The sequence below is a fragment of the Manis javanica genome, chromosome 3, assembly GCF_040802235.1.
Source record: "Manis javanica isolate MJ-LG chromosome 3, MJ_LKY, whole genome shotgun sequence".
Taxonomy (NCBI): Eukaryota; Metazoa; Chordata; class Mammalia; order Pholidota; family Manidae; genus Manis; species Manis javanica.
In genome coordinates this window covers 178829927-178846730 of record NC_133158.1, presented here as the reverse complement: position 1 = coordinate 178846730, position 16804 = coordinate 178829927, and the positions used below count along the sequence as shown (strand labels likewise).

General features: G+C 47.9%; 1 protein-coding gene and 2 long non-coding RNA genes across 3 annotated transcripts in view; 2 read left to right on the top strand and 1 right to left on the bottom strand.

The window, feature by feature from the left end:
* Positions 1–3956: 3956 nt before the first annotated feature.
* CYP8B1 (cytochrome P450 family 8 subfamily B member 1) lies at positions 3957–6646 on the bottom strand. The gene has a single exon (XM_017660518.3). It carries the CDS (start codon positions 6502–6504, stop codon positions 4999–5001), a length of 1506 nt encoding a protein of 501 aa, XP_017516007.1. The 5' UTR covers positions 6505–6646; the 3' UTR covers positions 3957–4998.
* Positions 6647–9517: 2871 nt separating this feature from the next.
* On the top strand, positions 9518–11530 carry LOC140848232 (uncharacterized). Its single transcript, XR_012128797.1, has 3 exons — positions 9518–9855; positions 10221–10336; positions 10862–11530. It is a non-coding gene; the product is annotated as an uncharacterized lncRNA (long non-coding RNA).
* Positions 11531–16101: 4571 nt separating this feature from the next.
* Positions 16102–16804, top strand: part of LOC140848523 (uncharacterized) — an 88284-nt gene continuing 87581 nt past the window's right edge. Inside the window, exon 1 of the long non-coding RNA XR_012129564.1 lies at positions 16102–16698. This is a non-coding gene — a long non-coding RNA (uncharacterized lncRNA). The remainder of the gene's footprint in view (positions 16699–16804) is intronic.

Here is a 16804-nt window from a genome sequence, read left to right as displayed (position 1 = left end):
CTCATATTTAAGGCCTGTTCTTTGACCTTCGGGAAATGGGAAAGGATCAGACTCTTAGGAGTAGCCTGAGTCTGACCCATAGTGAGAAAGAAGAAGAAAAAGAATATGAGGGGGACAAAGGCGAAGGATGAAGATGCCACTTCAAACAAGATGACTGTTGTATGTGCTTGTGAACGGGTGCCTGTCGTTGCACAGTTTTTCTTCTGCAGGGATGCGAATTTATCTGGGATTCGCGGCTATGATCCCCTTATCCTGTCACAGGAGTCTTCTAGTGGCGGGCGCCCTAATGGCTCTTAATTGCCCGACCCGTGCCCACGGGGAATGATGTAGTGGCAGAAAGGAGGAACAGAGAGAGCAGGAGAACCTTAGAACAAGGAAACTTAAAATGAGAAGTGCAAAAAAATATATAAACCGAAACCAAAACACAATAAAACAATCAATGATAACACCAAGAACACACACCACATCTGATCGCACTTGTTCGGACCGGTCCTTTTTTCACTCTGGTGCGCACCACCCTCACCACTTTCAGGATCCTCAAAAACTCATGATTCTCCCGAAAGGCGTCCACTCAGACTGCCGCAGGGTGACGAGCTCGATCCTTTCCTCCTCGGGTGCCAGGTTCCTGCCGATCGGACTTGCTTTCCTAAGGCCAAGTCACTCAGACCGTAGGGCCAGGATTAGCCACCTGGACTTCACCCAGGGTCACTAACCCGGGGGCTGGGACTACTGACCCGGACTCTCTCACTCGGGGTCACTAACCTGAGACCATACACGGGATGGCGACTCCCGCTTTATAATGGATTTGTGCAGACACGAGAGGGCAACCCTTGAATTACACTGCCCCGTCCGGACGATTAGACCTTGCCTCCAGCCGTCCTTTGTTCTCAGGGAAGCCACACGGATCCCGGACAAGCCCCCAAATGTTAGGGTCTAGGACTCTGGGGTTTCCTAGAGAACAAGACACACGGACACAGAGATGAAAATCTAAGCAAAGTCTTTATTCAGCCAGCAAGCTGGGGTCGACAGCACCTCCCCTGACATGCAGGCCGAGTCCGAGCTGCCGACTCTGAAGCAACTTTGGGTACTGATTATATAGGATCTTCACAGCAGTTACACTAAAGCCCGCGCAGTTCTACAACTAATAGGTTTAAAACACACTTCTATATTGTAACCAATGGGAAATATTGTAACCTTTTTAGGGAACGCGCCGGTTGCCTGCCTGCTTCAATTGTTATCTCTTGCTTACCCAAGCATGTCTATGTGACTTATCATGGGTTACATCCCTAGGCGTTCCCAGGCTGTTGCTCACTTCTAGTTATCTAACTTAGGGTAGGCGCATTTCTCAGAAGCCTCGGGCAATTTACACAAGAAAAGACTGGGTGGCTCTCGCTCTAGGCAGTCAGGTTAAGTGTCATTAGTTCTTTTTCCTGACTCTTGATGCTCTCTGCACTCCGTTACATGTGCTCATGGGTTTTCTGTTTTCCTGTATGTCTTTCTTCTGCTGTGGATGTGTGGAAGTGTGCTCTTTGCAAAGAACAGGTATACAGGAAGTGCTATGAAGCCTGTGCCCTAACGAAAGGAGGGATGGCTGCAAGTGACCCACTGGTTTTTCATTGTCCTGGTTGCCATATCCTGTAGCTGACCACAGTGAGGACTCTGGCTGAAGGGCAGTTTGTGAGGCATGCTGGCACTGGTCAGGAAGTGAGCTGGATGTGGTCTCTCACAGCCTGGGCCGGGACTAGCCCTTTCCACCCTGACCTCACTGCCCAGCCTGGCCCTCGGTCCGTCCTGCTGCTGTCCATCTGCCCCAAGGCCTGGCTCCCTCTCTTCCCTGCTCAAAGCTCTTCCAGGCATCTTGGGAAAGCCCCCAGGATTCTCCAGGCCCTCAGGCTCTGAGGCAAGGTGGACCCTTTCCTCTGCTGAGCCAGGGAGAGGGGCAGGCATGGCTCTGCCTGAGAGCAGGGCTGCCCCCTCCACCTGGTGAAGTGTGGTGTGAGCCTTCACAGCAGTTACTGCCTATGGAGGAAATGTCTTTTCTTTCCCAGGTGCCTGCATTCCCACCAATGGTGGGTCATCCCTGATATTGCTTTGTTGTAAGCTATCCTTGTAGCTTATAAGAAAGAACATACAAGATGGGATTTTCTCTGATAGAGAAAGAATTTGGTGTAGAAACTAGAGATTTGGTGCAAAAATGAGAGTATGGAACTGTTGGGTCAGGACAGATAGGTGACTATATGCAATCTTGGAGTTCTTGGTCTTCCTAAGGCCTCAAGGCCTCTGCCAGGGAAGGAAGGGTAGATCTTGTAAAGGATGTCTCCAGCAGTCCCCATGTAGGGGACTTAGAAGTACAGGTACCATGGGGCCATCCCCTGCCAGCAGGTGGGCACTGGCCTCTGTGTCCACACTCTAATCCCGGGTGCTTGCTGCTTCCCGAGGCCTGCTGTCCTGGCAGACGTCCCCGACTATAGGATGGCAACACCTGCATTCACCTCACCCCTGACCCACTGAGGCCCCCTCAGTCCCAGGCATGCCCTCCAGCAGATCACTGGATCCATGAAGTTCCTGGGAGGGCTGCATGTGGTCATGCTGAATTAGACCCCTTGGTCCTGACCCAGTGGACTTGGGCCCTTGTCCCTGCTCCACCATATCCACAGGCCAGACTCCTCATTCTTTGGGAGTGGGGAAAAGGAGGGCATGCAGAACTCAGGGCCGGGCAAGGCCAAGGAGTGTGTAAAGGCCTGCATCTTCACCCCATTGCCACACCTGCCTGGGCACAGGCCTGCCTGTGCGCAGAGGTTGTTGCTGAACTCCCCACGATGGCTCCTCGCCTCCCAGGCCCCTTCTCCCTCTCCTGTGCCTCTCATGTAACTCTTCTCTGTGTTCTGGCATCTGGTGGAGTAGGACGGGATATCCAGTTTCTCCTGGCCAGTCAGGGCTCTATCAAGCTCCGGGCAGATGTCTCATTTTGCAGCAGCTAGACCCAGAGGAAGGCAGGCTGTAGCCCAGAGCTGCGTAGCTAGTGGGAATGGACTTCTGCCCCAGCCCTGGCCCCTGCCTGAATCTGCCCCAGCCTAGTATCTTAGCAAAACTCATGGCAGAACAGGCAGCCTCAAGAGAAAGGAAGAGGCCAGTTAGAGATGTGGGTGGAGCAGCAGAGAGAAGCCCTGCTGGGTGGGCCCGGCAGGGCCGCCATACTGCCTGGCCTCCCTTCTCCAGGACCCTACGCCAGCACCCACAGTCACTCCCCTCCTGTTCCAGCCCCAGCCAGGGCCCTACCATCAGCCAGCTACCACTCTGGCAGCAGCCCCCTCCATACCAGCCCTGGTAAGCATGCCTGGCAATGAGGACCATCTCCATTTCATATGCCAGAAAGCTGGGTGAGGCCTGGGAGGGTAAGGAAATGATTTGAGGACATGAAGTACATTAGCTGAAACTGGTTTTTATAATTTAATCTACATTTAGGGAACTGGGGGTCAGAGATGAAAGAATAAGATACAAAGTCATTTCTTAGGGCAGGGAGCACATGGAGGAAACCAGGACCCAGAAAGCAAAGATACAACAGGTGTGGTGTGATGCACACAGTGCTAGGGGAGCCCCAGGAGGTCAAGATGATGTCTGGCCAGATGGAATGGGGGGAGTCCAAAAAGGCTTCCAGGAGTAGCTGGTAACGGGGTTGGCAGTAAAAGCAAGAAAGCATGCTTTTTTTATTACGATATCATTGATACACAATCTTATGAAGGTTTCACATGAGCAACATTGTGCTTATTATATTCACAAGCATCCTTTATAGAGAGTTCGATTGGAGAAAGCTGGCAACATCAGATTGCACTGGATTGAAAATTTGGAGACCAGATCTATGTGGAATCAAGAGTAAAAGTGACAACCAGAGGCACTTTTGGAAAAAGGTCTCTCTAGCAGCAGGGTAGACAGAGGGGTGTCTCAGGATGGAGAGAAATGTCAAGTTCTGAGCTATAAGAATGGCAACAGGGGTGGGGAAGAGAGGAAATGGTTCAGAGGCACCACAGAGGGTCAGGCTGACAGACTGGGGCCTGCTTGTCTGTGGCTGAAAGGGATGCTGGAGTGGGCAGTGGAGTCCTAGGCAGAGAGAGGCAGGGAGACCTCTGCTTAGAAAGGGTAGCTCAGGGCAGGGGCGGGAGGACAGATGTTGAGTTCCGCGTAGGCCAAGTAAGTCATAGGTGCTGTGAGACCCCTTTGGGGACATGGGGGTTCTGGAAGTAGAAGAGAGCTCTGAGCTCAGCAAGTCGTGGGAACCAAGGGAGAGGCTGAGAGGTGGCTTCTGAGCACTTAGAATGTGGCTAGTCTGAGCTGAGACACGCTGCCAGGGTGAAAAGCATGTACCAGATTTTGAAGACAACATGAAAAAAGAAATGTAAAAATATGTCATTAATATATTTTACGTTGGTTACATGTTGAAATGCTAATACTTTGGATAGATTCAGTTAAGTAAAATATATTATAAAAATAAATTTTACCTGTTTCTTTTACCTTCCTAAAAATGTGTCAACTAAGAAATGAAAAATGACACATGCGGCCTGCCTCATATTGCTATTGGACTATACTTTTCCAGAACCTGAATTCCACAGGATGTGGAGTAAGTGCTGAGGAAAAAAATTAAGCAGGGTGGGAGGGTGGGGCTAACAGCTGCAAGAGGCTGCATTACTCATGGCAGCCAGTTCCTGTACCGCAGGGCTTGCCGAGGCACTTCTCCCAAACTGAGCTGCCCCCAGGGAGCCCCCTCCCCCTGGACTTCCTCTGACAGGTGGGTTCTGCAGAGCCCGCTGGGGGTGTTTTAGAGAGAGAACGAGAAGCCTGTGAGGTGACTAGAAGGAGGCCGGAGAGCAAGAAGGGAGACTAGGACAGGGGCAGGGGGCGCCACCAGAGCCAGGGGAGGGCGTCAGTGGGGAGTGGCAGCGTCAGGGGGTATGAGGAGGCAGAGACCCTCAAGGGGCAGCCGTGCAGCTGTGCCGGCAGAGCTCACTCGGCAGGCTTCAGGCGGTAGCGGAAGAGCACCTCGTGACCGGGCTGCGTGGTGCCAAAGCCCCAGCGCTGGGGGTCCACGGGAGGCACAGGCGTGTCAGGGTCCACCAGCTCCAGGTCAAAGTATGTGACCATGAGCAGGACAAAGAGCTTCACCTCGCTGATGGCCAAGAACCTCCCAGGGCAGATGGAGACACCAGAACCCCACGGCATGGTATAGTGGTGGACTTTCTTGCCCGCCTTGTAGAAGTCCACTTTTCGGCTGCCGTTGGGATTGAGGAAACGATCATACTTGAAGGCAGTGGGCTCGGGGTGGATGTCAGGGTCCAGGTGCACTGAGAGGTAAGGGAAGAGGGCCACGATATCGCCACTGCGGAGCAGGTACTCCTGCCCGCTGGCCATCTGCAGGGTATGGTCCCCATGCACCACCCGGAGCAAGGTGGGCGCAGCCCCCAGCCGCAGAGTCTCCTCCACCACGCTGTCCAGCACTGGGGTGTGGTGCAGGGCACTGACCTCTAAGTCAAAGGACTGCCCGGTCTTCAGCCTGGCCTTCCCCAGGACTTGGGTGGCCTCCTTCCTCACAGCCTGCATGGCTTCTGGGTGCTTCAGGAGGAACATGAGGGCCCAGAAACAGGTAGGCCCCGTGTTCCCCTGGGAGGCCCAGAGCATCATGAAGTTGAACTTGTCTTGCATGTCAAGGGCCACACCATGCTCCCTCAGGAACTGCAGCATATGGGACATCCAGCTGCTTATGCTGTCCTTCTCCAAGTTGTGTTCCACAGAGAGCATCCTGTGGAAGAGACGCTGGAGCCTGCGGATTTCTAGCCACTCCTGGGGCCACAGCAGGGAGTAAACAAACCTGGGAAATAGGCGGTCAAACTTACGAAACTGCATGAATAACTCCTCTGCATGTAGCAGGCCCTGCTCCTTGTCCTTCATGTAGCCAAACAAGCTCAGGTAGCCGGCCTTGAACAAGATCTTGTAGCAGAAGTGAAAGAGGCCATCCTCACGCCAGCAACTGGCATCTGGACTGTGGCCCATGGGCCCCAGTATAACCAAGGACAGGCTCTCCAGCATGACTCTGTTGAGTTCCTCCAAGCCATTCCCCATGAGGTACTTGGTGCTGGCTGAGTGGATCATCCGGTAGTCTCCCTGTATCGAGCCATATCCAAACACCTTTAGCACCAGTTTTTCTGCATACTTCACAAAGTCAAGTTTTCTTTGCACATCCTTAAGAATGGGGCCAAAGGAGAGGGGGTCCATGACAAAGGTGAAGTACTGGCCCCCTAGCTGCACTGTGAACACGTCCCCATGCTTGGCCCTCATGCACTTCAGAAATTCAAACATATTCTTCCGGAAAGCCATGGCATGGCCGAGCCAGGGCACAGAGCCCTTATCCAGAGGGGGCTCCTGGGGCCTGTGCTGCCGGAGCAGCCCTAGCAGACATAGGCACCCTGCAGTGGCCACAAGTAGGGCTCCTAGCACCAGACTCCAGAGCACCATGGCTGTGTCACCCAGACTGGGCTTCGGACACACTGCCTCTGGGTGCTGGAGAGCTTTTGGGAAGCCCTGTCAAGTTGGGGGTGGAAAGGTCTGTCCACCTGGACCTTGCCCTGTGGCTGTAAACCTGGCAAGACAGTATCTGGGAGCAAAGTGTTCCCCTGGATTTAACACTTGCTAGAGCCTGTCAAATGGGAGGAGTAGGGAGGACTGGGAGGAAGCCCAGAAGGAAGGCTCTTGCTATGGTTAGAGCCCCCTTACTAGCTTTTGGCTTTGCTCCAACCTTTTCAGACTCAGCCCCAGCATCTTCACTACAAAGCTTTCTTTGACCCTACCCCCATCCTTGACTTACGGACCATCACCTTCATTTACTCATTAATTTTTTAGCTCATTCATCAAATTAAACATATACTGAGATTCACATTTCAGCCTTTCCTTTTCCTTGAAAAGACCCATCGTGCCTCCTAGACTGACAACCCTTCAATCAGAGGCTCAGACTGAGGGGCCTGGGGTTTACCACTGGCCAGTTGGCTTGCCCACTACTCTAACAAGAAAGGCAGATTGGGAATCTTGGAATTCTGAAATGTCAGAGATGATGGGGACTTCACACCAATTGCTTTATTTTATGTTAAGGTCTAGGTCAGATCATAGTGACGATCCTCTCTGACAGCGGCCTCAGCCTGGGGGAGGTGAGCTGAGCTTTCTGTGGGCTTTGTGTGCAGCGTCAGGCCAGGTCCCTGCCAGCAGGCCCAAGAGGGAGAAGGCTGGGTCACTGATTACAACGCTTTAGTCCAGCAGTGTAGCCCACTGTTGCAACAGGCAAGTTTCAGACTCAGTTGAACCAGCTCTAACCTCCCCCCCACCCCAAGTTACTCTTTAACTTTATGAATGACCTTCAAACAGGACTTTGTCTCCTCAGACAGGCACTGAATTTCCACATGTCCTCCTGAGTGAGCTCCCCTTAGCTTGTGCAGCTCGGCCGCTCAGGGCGACTGCAAGTGCTCAGTATCGTCGACTCTCCCCAGCCTTAGAATCTAGGCAAAGACTAGACAAAGAATCTAGCCTTAGAATCTGAGTGCCAACTCCAATGTGCTGAATTTTGTACCCCCAATTTTTAATGGATGGCAGTAGCATCCTACATTACTTACCACCTTTACTCATTCATTCACTCCCAGTCATCCCTTCGTTCCCTCCTTTCTTGGAACAGCCCTATCTATCCATTCACATACTGCCAGAAAATTTGCAGCAACCATGAATGAAATACACACTGTTTTTAGTCTTGGTGTTTTATAGTCTAAGGAAGGGAAAAAAGGTATTAAGTCATTGTCTGAAGAGGTATATAATTACAGTTGTTTGTATTAAGTGCTGCAAAGAAGAGCAGAGCAGAGCAGGAGGGGTGTGGGAGCCAGGAAGCTACACAAATCGGGTGATGATTTAGTGGAGGTATGGAAGACCACGAGGCCAGGTTCAGTGCGTGTCTGTGTAGCGGTGGTGCTAGAGGCGGAGGCGTGCCCTGCGACAAAGGGTGCGGACTAACGCAGGATGCACTCCCACTCTGGGGCCAATGAGGCTGCGCAGCTCAGGGGAGGAGCAAGAGTTTCCAGTAGTAGGCGGGCTAAGTAGGCTCAGTGAGGATTCGGGCTTTGGCCCGTCCTTCTATTGTGAGCTCCTCTCCTGCCGGTCGGCCACCCCCTTCCCCCTGTGTGTCTGGGCGCAGCCCCCCGGGGCCACGGAGGGGCGGTGGTTGGACCGGCAGTGACTATTGCCCTTCCTGGCGCAGGCTGGTCAGGCCGGGGGAAGTTGGCCCACGCGGTGACCCTTCTCGCGGCGGCGTGGGGCGGTGTGAGGGTGGCGGGCGCGGCGGCCTGCCGGGACGACGACACGGAGGGCCGGCCTCCGGGGGCGGGGCCAGAGCGGGTGCGGGCCACGGGACGCGCGGTGGGGCCGCCCTTCCGCTTCCGCGATGGCGTCTCCGGGCGGGCGCGGGCCGGAGTGGGGCCCGAGGTGCGGGGTGGCCTGTCAGTGCAGGGCGTGAGCGCGTGCGGCTGCGGCCGGTGGAGATGTGCGGGCTGAGCTGCCTCCTTTGCTCCCACTGCAGCTGTTTCAGCGTGAGCGCGGACGGAGCCGCCATCCCTGAGACAGGGACTGTGGATGCAGTCAGAGTAGGGTGAGGGCCTCCGGAAAAGCAAGGCAGGATATTTGCAGTCAGGGCAACTACATGCAAGGAAACCCCCCTACTAAAACTCTATGTTGAACATTAAGCTCTAGAGTCATTCTTCAGTGAGATCAGTTAATGTTCTCCAGATAAAGAAGAGTAGCACATGTTTTAGTATGCTAATCATTTGTAATCATGTGTAAGATTCACTTTAGCACATTAAAAGGCCCAGGCCTCTGTGCTGTCTTTCCTCCTTCAGATCTGAGTAGGTGATTTTGCAAACTGAGCAACGAATTTAGCGTGCAGACCCAGCTGTAGACGGTGTAGCAAAAGGCAGGAAGAATGTCATCTTCAAGATAAGGTTGCATTTTAATACCCAGGAAGTTTAAGAGGCAGGATTCTTTAGCAAGTAGACAATACCTCAGCCCACCTTGGGGGCTGGGCAGACAGCCTTTTGATGTGCTCCGGGACCAAGGTGCTGGTGTCCCAGAGAGAAATCAAGGCAGGAAATTCCTTAAGTTAATTTTGAATATTCAGGGACCACTTAACAAGTCCACACCCCTAAGCTTTTTTTCATGTTCCCAAATATCCTCAACTGCCTGTAAAACCCCTAGACAATGCACCACCACAGAGTCTCTTGTCCCCTCCTGGCGTGAGCCAGGAGCTCTTGTGAGAAACACACTCACTGGTCCATGTAAGATAAATTCTAGCCGAAATAAGCAGGTGATGACAGGCAATAAAGGGCCAGGCAGTTTATTTGAGCGCAATTCCAGGGTGATGTTCCTCGGTCTGAGACACAGGCTGGGGAAGTCACACCCGGTCAGGGAGGTGGGGGCTTACAAGGGGTTATGAGGGGGAGGAGTGGGCAAGCTATCCTAGGGGGCATGGAGAGTATGATTGGCTAAAGGTGACATAACAGACAACTAGAAACTTTTTCCTTCCAAGAGGGAGGAGGCTGACATCCAGGTCTTAGTTGGCACATCATAAGGATGGAATTCAGGAAGAGCTGTCCTCTTTCCATATAAGGCACGGACCTTGGGGTCTGGTCTGTTGTCCTTTTATGGTGTCTCTCTGTTCTGTTTGCATGTCCTTGTTTTTCCTTCCTCCAGCCTAACAGTCCAAATTCAATAAGTGGACTTGGAGACAAAGAGAACAGTGGAGTGAGGCTTTAATGACGGTCTTGCAAGATCGGGTGTCTGGTGAGCAGGCACACCTGGGGAGTTTGGCACCAATAATTTATCTCCTAATGTGTGAGTCCCTCCTCTGGTTCCTCACTGGCTGAGTACCACAGGGTTCACATTCTTCCCCAGACGTCGCCTAAACCAGTTATATCTTTCCCTTACATTTGTCTTAATCTTACTAGTAGGTTTAAAAAACTCGAACAGGTATAGCCAGGCCCTTATGAATTCCCACCTGACTCTCAGTCTGAGCAGCTTCCACCACGTGGCCCTTTGTTAATACCTTACTGTAAAAATGTTTTAAACCTCCAGATGGGAGTAAGTCACATTTAGGTTTTATGTTGTTTTCTAATACTCTTTCCTCTCACTTTATCTCTAAATAAAAGCCTGTACCTTGCTCTCCTACCTTGAGTGTTTGTGAAGCTCCTTCTTTGGCTTTGTGAACAAGAACCCCGGCATCGTCCCGACACCCCCTCCCAGGAGCTCTCATCCCAGAAGCCTGGTAGGGCTTCCCATTGGTTATCCGTCAACCTTTTTTCTAGTCCTTTCTTGCTCACCTCATTGGGACACTGCATGGCGGGCAGGGAGTTGGGTTGAGTTCTCTAGACAAGGCTTAAGCGGGTCTTTGGTCCCATTGGGTCTCATGTCTTTTAATTCCATATATGGCCCAGAACTTTGAGCAATTGTGCATCGACCAGAGGGTCCCATTCACCTGTTGTGGGTCCTATATTGGTTTTCTCCTCTGGGGATTCTCTAGTCTGAACGTACCCTCTAACTTCAGAATTGTGTTTGCCCTTTGTTCCAATTCTGGATGTTATTAACTGCTCTCCCCCCTTCACGCGCTCTTCCCCATGCTTCTCACTTCCTGCCCACTGCCTCACCCCAGGAAGTCAGCAGCAGTACCCTTGAAATGGAGATGCAGGGGCTGTAGATCAAATAATAGTCATATTTAACTTAGGACTGGGCTTACTTATGGTTCAGTTTCCTTCCTAGCTTTCAAGGTTCCTTTTCTTTTTTTCTTTTCCAGGTAGAAAAGGAAACCCTTCCATGGCAGCTGGGTCCTTGACAGCCTGGCTCCAGGTTGATTATTTTATTTTATTTTTTTAAATTTATTTAAATGTATTTAAATTTTATTTTTATTTTTTATTTTATTTTTTTTTTTGAGAGGGCATCTCTCATATTTATTGATCAAATGGTTGCTAACAACAATAAAATTCTGTATAAGGGAGTCAATGCTCAATGCCCAATCATTAATCCACCCCAAGCCTAATTCTCATCAGTCTCCAATCTTGTGAAGCATAACGAACAAGTTCTTACATGGTGAACAAATTCTTACATAGTGAATAAGTTCTTACATGGGGAACAGTACATGGGCAGTCATCACAGAAACTTTCGGTTTTGGTCACACATTATGAACTATAAACAATCAGTCAAATATGAATATTCGTTTGATTTTTATACTTGATTTATATGTGGATCCCACATTTCTCCCATTATTATTATTATTATTTTTATTTTTAATAAAATGCTGAAGTGGTAGGTAGATGCAAGATAAAGGTAGAAAACATAGTTTAGTGTTGTAAGAGAGCAAATGTAGATGATCAGGAGTGTGCCTGTAGACTATGTGTTAATCCAAGCTAGACAAGGGCATTAAACCATCTATGGATGCAGAAGATTTCTCTCAAAACGGGGTGTGAGGTTCTAAGCTTCACCACTGTTGATCCCCAATTTCTCACCTGATGGCCCCCCTGCGACTGTGCCTGTCTTAGGTTGTTCCTCCCTTGAGGAATCTTACCCGTCTCTGGCTAACCAGTCATCTTCCGGGGCCATACAGGGAGATGTAAAGTTGGTAAGTGAGAGAGAAGCAATATTGTTTGAAAAGGTTAGCTTTTTACTTCTTTGCAGATTTATGCAAGATTATGTGGCTTCTATGCCCAGCATTTGTCTTGAGGTATCTTTACCACTTGGAGGAATTATGATACTCGGTAAATTCAATATGAGGCACGAATTCTATTTAAGGGTTGTAATTAGGAAGGAAGAAGAAAAGCTATAGAGGTAGCAGATGGAAGAAAACATGGGAGGATTGCTTATTTCTTTGACATATCTTTTTGTAGAGTAACTTAAGCATGTATAGGTTTTAAACTACTAATTAAATTGCGCACACACATTCACATAATAGGAATACAGTTACATAACCAAAGCAGATCTATAATTACCAGCCATCTCCAGTGAAGCCAAGAAAACCAGCTAGGCACCCTAGGCATTTGTGAAAATTTTTCTATGATATGATGGATATTGTCCAACTGTACTTGAACAGTCTGAGAGAAATCAGACAAATTAAAACAACCCATTCCTGGGAACTGTTCACATCCCATATGTTCTTTTAACAGTAGATGGTCTGTAGTTGTAAGATTTTGGAGCACTACAACTTGCACTTCTCCTAATTCTTGGTTGAGTTCCAACAGTATAGATCCAGTCAAATTGAAAGCACAGGCCAGCTTAGATATCTCCTTCTTCATTCCAATGGCAAGTCCAGGAACCGGTGGGATGGATGCAGCTACAACTGCAGCACCGCCTGGATCTTTGTGGAGGTTTTTTGATGATCATCTTCTGGTATGACTCTTCCAGAGAGTGCTGATGTTGGAAGTTCTTCTTCATATCGTATCTTAGTTCATTTTCTGGGTAGCCAAATTAGGCTTTGATCCTCTCTATAAACACAAACAGACCCTTTGCCCACACTTTGATATGCCCTTTATACCATTGTGTAGAACTCATTGGAGGTCACCACACAGGAACTGCTTTTTTTTTTTTTAAGAGAAAGGAATATTATCAGAAAAGTGTACCTCCATAGCCGATCATCTGACACCCTTTTAAGTGATCAAAATTAAGGATATTTAAAGCATGCATTAATCGTTGATTTACAGTTAGTTTTATCCTATGAAGGAGTAATCCCCCTTTTCTTTCTTTTTTTTTTTATCTTTAATCTACACTTACATGAAGAATATTATGTTTGCTAGGCTCTCCCCTATACCAGGTCCCCCCTATAAACCACTTTACAGTCACTGTCCATCAGCATAGCAAAATGTTGTAGAATCACTACTTGTCTTCTCTGTGTTGTACAGCCCTCCCCTTTCTCCCTACCCCCCATGCATGCTAATCTTAATATCCCCTTTCTTCTTCCCCCCCCTTATCCCTCCCTACCCACTCATCCTCCCCAGTCCCTTTCCCAGGTTGATTATTTAACTCCTACCCTACCTCACACACCAGGTGACAGTAAGGCCAATGTGGGACTTTAAGGGCAAACCTGAATTCTTTTCTCAAGTCTGTCACCAACTTAGGAAATGGCACCAGACTTTTCATTTCACCTCTCTGTCCTTGCTATTCTGCTATGTCAAAACAGGAGGCTCAATTTGAGGTATTTGCTCTCAGTGAGATGCCATTATAAAGGTACTGGGCTGTGCATTCACTGAAAGGCTGAGAGATAGGAGGGCCTGTAGTGGGAGGCTGGAGGGATAGGATGGGGACTGGAATGATTAACCTTGGGTACCTATCCCATTCATGGTTCTATGCTGGTCATCCCCATTGCCGCCACAATCATCACTATTCTTATTTTGAGCATCTGCCATAAACTAAGTATTACACTAAGTGCTTTACATGTAGTATGCCATCTAATCCTCATCAGCCCATGTCAGGGATTTCCCCAAACCACCCTCACAAGAGTTTCCTTCGAATAATTCATGGGACTAAGCATATAGTGGTACTCATGGATAAGATTTAGTACAGTGGTATACTAAGGATATATAGATTATAAGGGAAAAAGCCACACATGGAGGCTGAAAGTATCCATGTGCAGGTTTCCTAATACTTACTTTTTGAAAGAAGAAATAACAAGAAATTAGAAAATACATTCAGCTGAATGCAAATTAAGACCAAAACTTAGTGGCATATAGTGAAAGCAGTGCTCTGAAAATTATGGCTGCATATGCTTACATTGAAAAAGAAGCTCTCAAATCAGTAACCTAGCTCTATAGAAAACTAAAAAGCAAGCTAAGCCCAAAGCTAGCAGAAGGAAGGAAATAGTAAAGATTAGAGCAGAGGTAAATGAAACAGAGAATAGAAAAACAAGAGAGGAAATCAGCAGAACCAAGTATTGGTTATTTGAAAAGTTTGACAAAACCAACAAACCTTTAGCTAGATTAAGAAAGAAAGAAGTTGCAAATAACTAAAATCAGAAATGAAAATGGGGACATTACTACCAACCTTACAGAGAAAGAAAGGATTATGAACAACTGTATATGAACAAATTAGATAACCTAGCAGAAATGGACAAATTCCTTAAAGCAAATTACCTAAACCAACTCAAGAAGAAATATAAAATCTCTACAGACCTATAATCAGTAAGGAGATTAAATCACAAATTAAAAACTTCCCAACAAAAAAAAGTCCGAAGTCAGATGCTGAATTCTACCAAACATTTTAAGAATTAACACTAATCCTCAAACTTTTTCAAAAAGTTAAAGGAGAGAACACCTACTTACTAACTCATGCTGGGGGCCAGTAGTACCAGGATACCAAAGCCAGATGAGGACATCACATGAAAGAAAATTTCAACCAGTATCTCTTATGAATACACATGCAAAAATCCTCAACAAAATGTTAGCAAATCCAATCCAAAAGTATATTAAAAGCATGATTCACCATAACCCAATGGGATGTATATCAGAGATTCAAGGGTAGTTGAACTTAAGAAAATTATTATATCACATTAAAAGAATAAAGGGAAAGAATTCCTATGTGATTATTTCAGTTCATGCAGAAAATGCATTTGGCAAAATTGAACACCTTTTGTGATAAAATCCCTCAGAAAACTAGAAATCAAGGAAAAATTCCTCAGCCCCAGCAAGAAACAACAAAACAAGATTAACTTTCTGGACACTGACATGATTCCCTTTAGCTTCACCCTGTTATTCTTGGACTCTTGTATGTTTTTAACAGACCCCTAATTGTCTTAAATTCTCTAGCTTGAGTGGTAGTGGACAATTTTATTGTTCTAGATTTCTTGCTGGTCAGTTTAGGTGGATTAATGGCATTTAGTCAGCCTGGCTCTGGGTGGGAAGTCTGACTATGGTCTGTCCTCCAGTGGGCCTGGTGATACTACGTGAGCCATAATCATGGTCACTTTTGTCCAGTGTTGCCTAACACAAATGGAATGTATTTGGTCTAAGCCTAGTCAATATGATTAGAATATCTACTGATCTATGTGATAGCTTATGCTCTTGAGAATTCATTATCTGTGAAAAGTTGGGAGGTGGAGTTGCAGGGGAATGGCTCCACCATGGCACTCCGGAAGTTTTGACAATATCTGTGTAGGCCATACAGTCAAGGGCTTGAACTGCAGCCAATCTGAGTTCTGGTAGAACACATTGTGATCCTCCCAGATCCTCCCTGCCTGTCCCCTGGGGGAAGTAACAATTTCTCATTGCTTCCCAGATTCTGATGATGTATGAGGCCTTCTGCCCCACTCTCCTCAGAAGGTGACACTGCTTAGGGGCAGTCTAAGACTGACCGCTCAGCAAGGGGTATCCACAAATCATGTTGCAGTCATCCAGCCCTGTTTTGTTTCAGTGTCATTGTTTTTGGTGTGTGGGTTATGGACCAAGGGAACTGGCATGTTTGGTTACATTTCCTTTTTTTGTTTATTCAAGTAATAATTCTATGAACCTAAAAATGGCTCTTCACTGGCCAAATTAGTTAGGACTGGCCTTGCAGTGTGTTTGACAGAAAAAACAATGGAAAGAGCAAAACATATGGGTAAATATGATAGACTCTTTCTCTCCTCCTTAGTTTTCTAAAAGTTTTGAACCAAAACGCTGGTCTGAGTCATCAGAGATCCTCCTTCTGGTGGACTGTGACTTAGCAATCAGGCATCTGAGGGCTCCTTGTTCTGAGCTAAACCTCCATCATTTTTTGTATGTTTTGTCACCTCATGCAGTTTCCTCCATCTTGTCCCGAAGAAATTCATGGGAGCAATTTTGTGTGCAGCCTTCCTAGTGACCTTCCCCAGGGCAAGATCACAGCCTATCAGCTTCCCTTTCAAAGATCACAGTCCAGCAGCTTTCCCAGTACCCTCTTAGAAACAAACAAACCTAGTTGCTCATCTGAGGTCTTCTTTGCTCTGGGTGTGTGATTTTTCACAGGTATCGTGTCTTGTAACTTCTCAGTACCCTGGGAGCTATAAGGCATCTGAACCTGTAGAGCTGAATTCCTGTGAAGCAGACATCTCCTACCTTGTTTCCCCCAAGACTGAATATAGAATTGGACATGGACAGACCATACAGAAAACTCTGACCTACAACCTGAAGCAACCAGTCCAGAAAGCCAAAATAAACTGCAGTAAGCAGCCCCATATAGCCAGAATTTGATTAATATGCTCCTCTAACAAATCACGTAAAATGATTTGCTTCTAGTTAGGCCCCCATGCCAACAATCTCCAGTCAGAGCATAGATCTGCCAGTTGCAGGTGATGATGGTTGACCCCCTTGCTATAGCAAGCTCTAAATAAGTGGCCTTTGTTTATTTTCATTTGAATGGTCTTTATTTCCACAACTTTGTTTAAAAGGTTTACTTGCTGACATGCTGTGTGATGTTAGGTAAACCATGTCTGACTTTGGGCCTTACTTCTTAAACTGAAAAACGGTTCAATATTTATTCATTCTTAGTATTCTTTGGCACTTAAAGGAACTGGGCCCTAGAAGGTGCTAGACATTGGACGGCTATTAGAAGCACAAAGACGAACATGTAAAGGACGAAATCTGCTCTCTGGGTATGCAGAACCTAGTAAAGGGACGGCAGATATGTGAACCGGTAAGTCAAGTGAAGTTCTGGGCTACCTTACACGGGATCCATCCCACAAGTGTGTAGCGAGATGAAGGGTGGTCAGCGGGAAGGGGAGGGGGGAAGGGGAGGGCGG

What these genes read in the sequence shown, in the direction of transcription:
- CYP8B1 (XM_017660518.3), bottom strand. Translation starts at nt 6,504, where the DNA reads ATGGTGCTCTGGAGTCTGGTGCTAGGAGCCCTACTTGTGGCCACTGCA.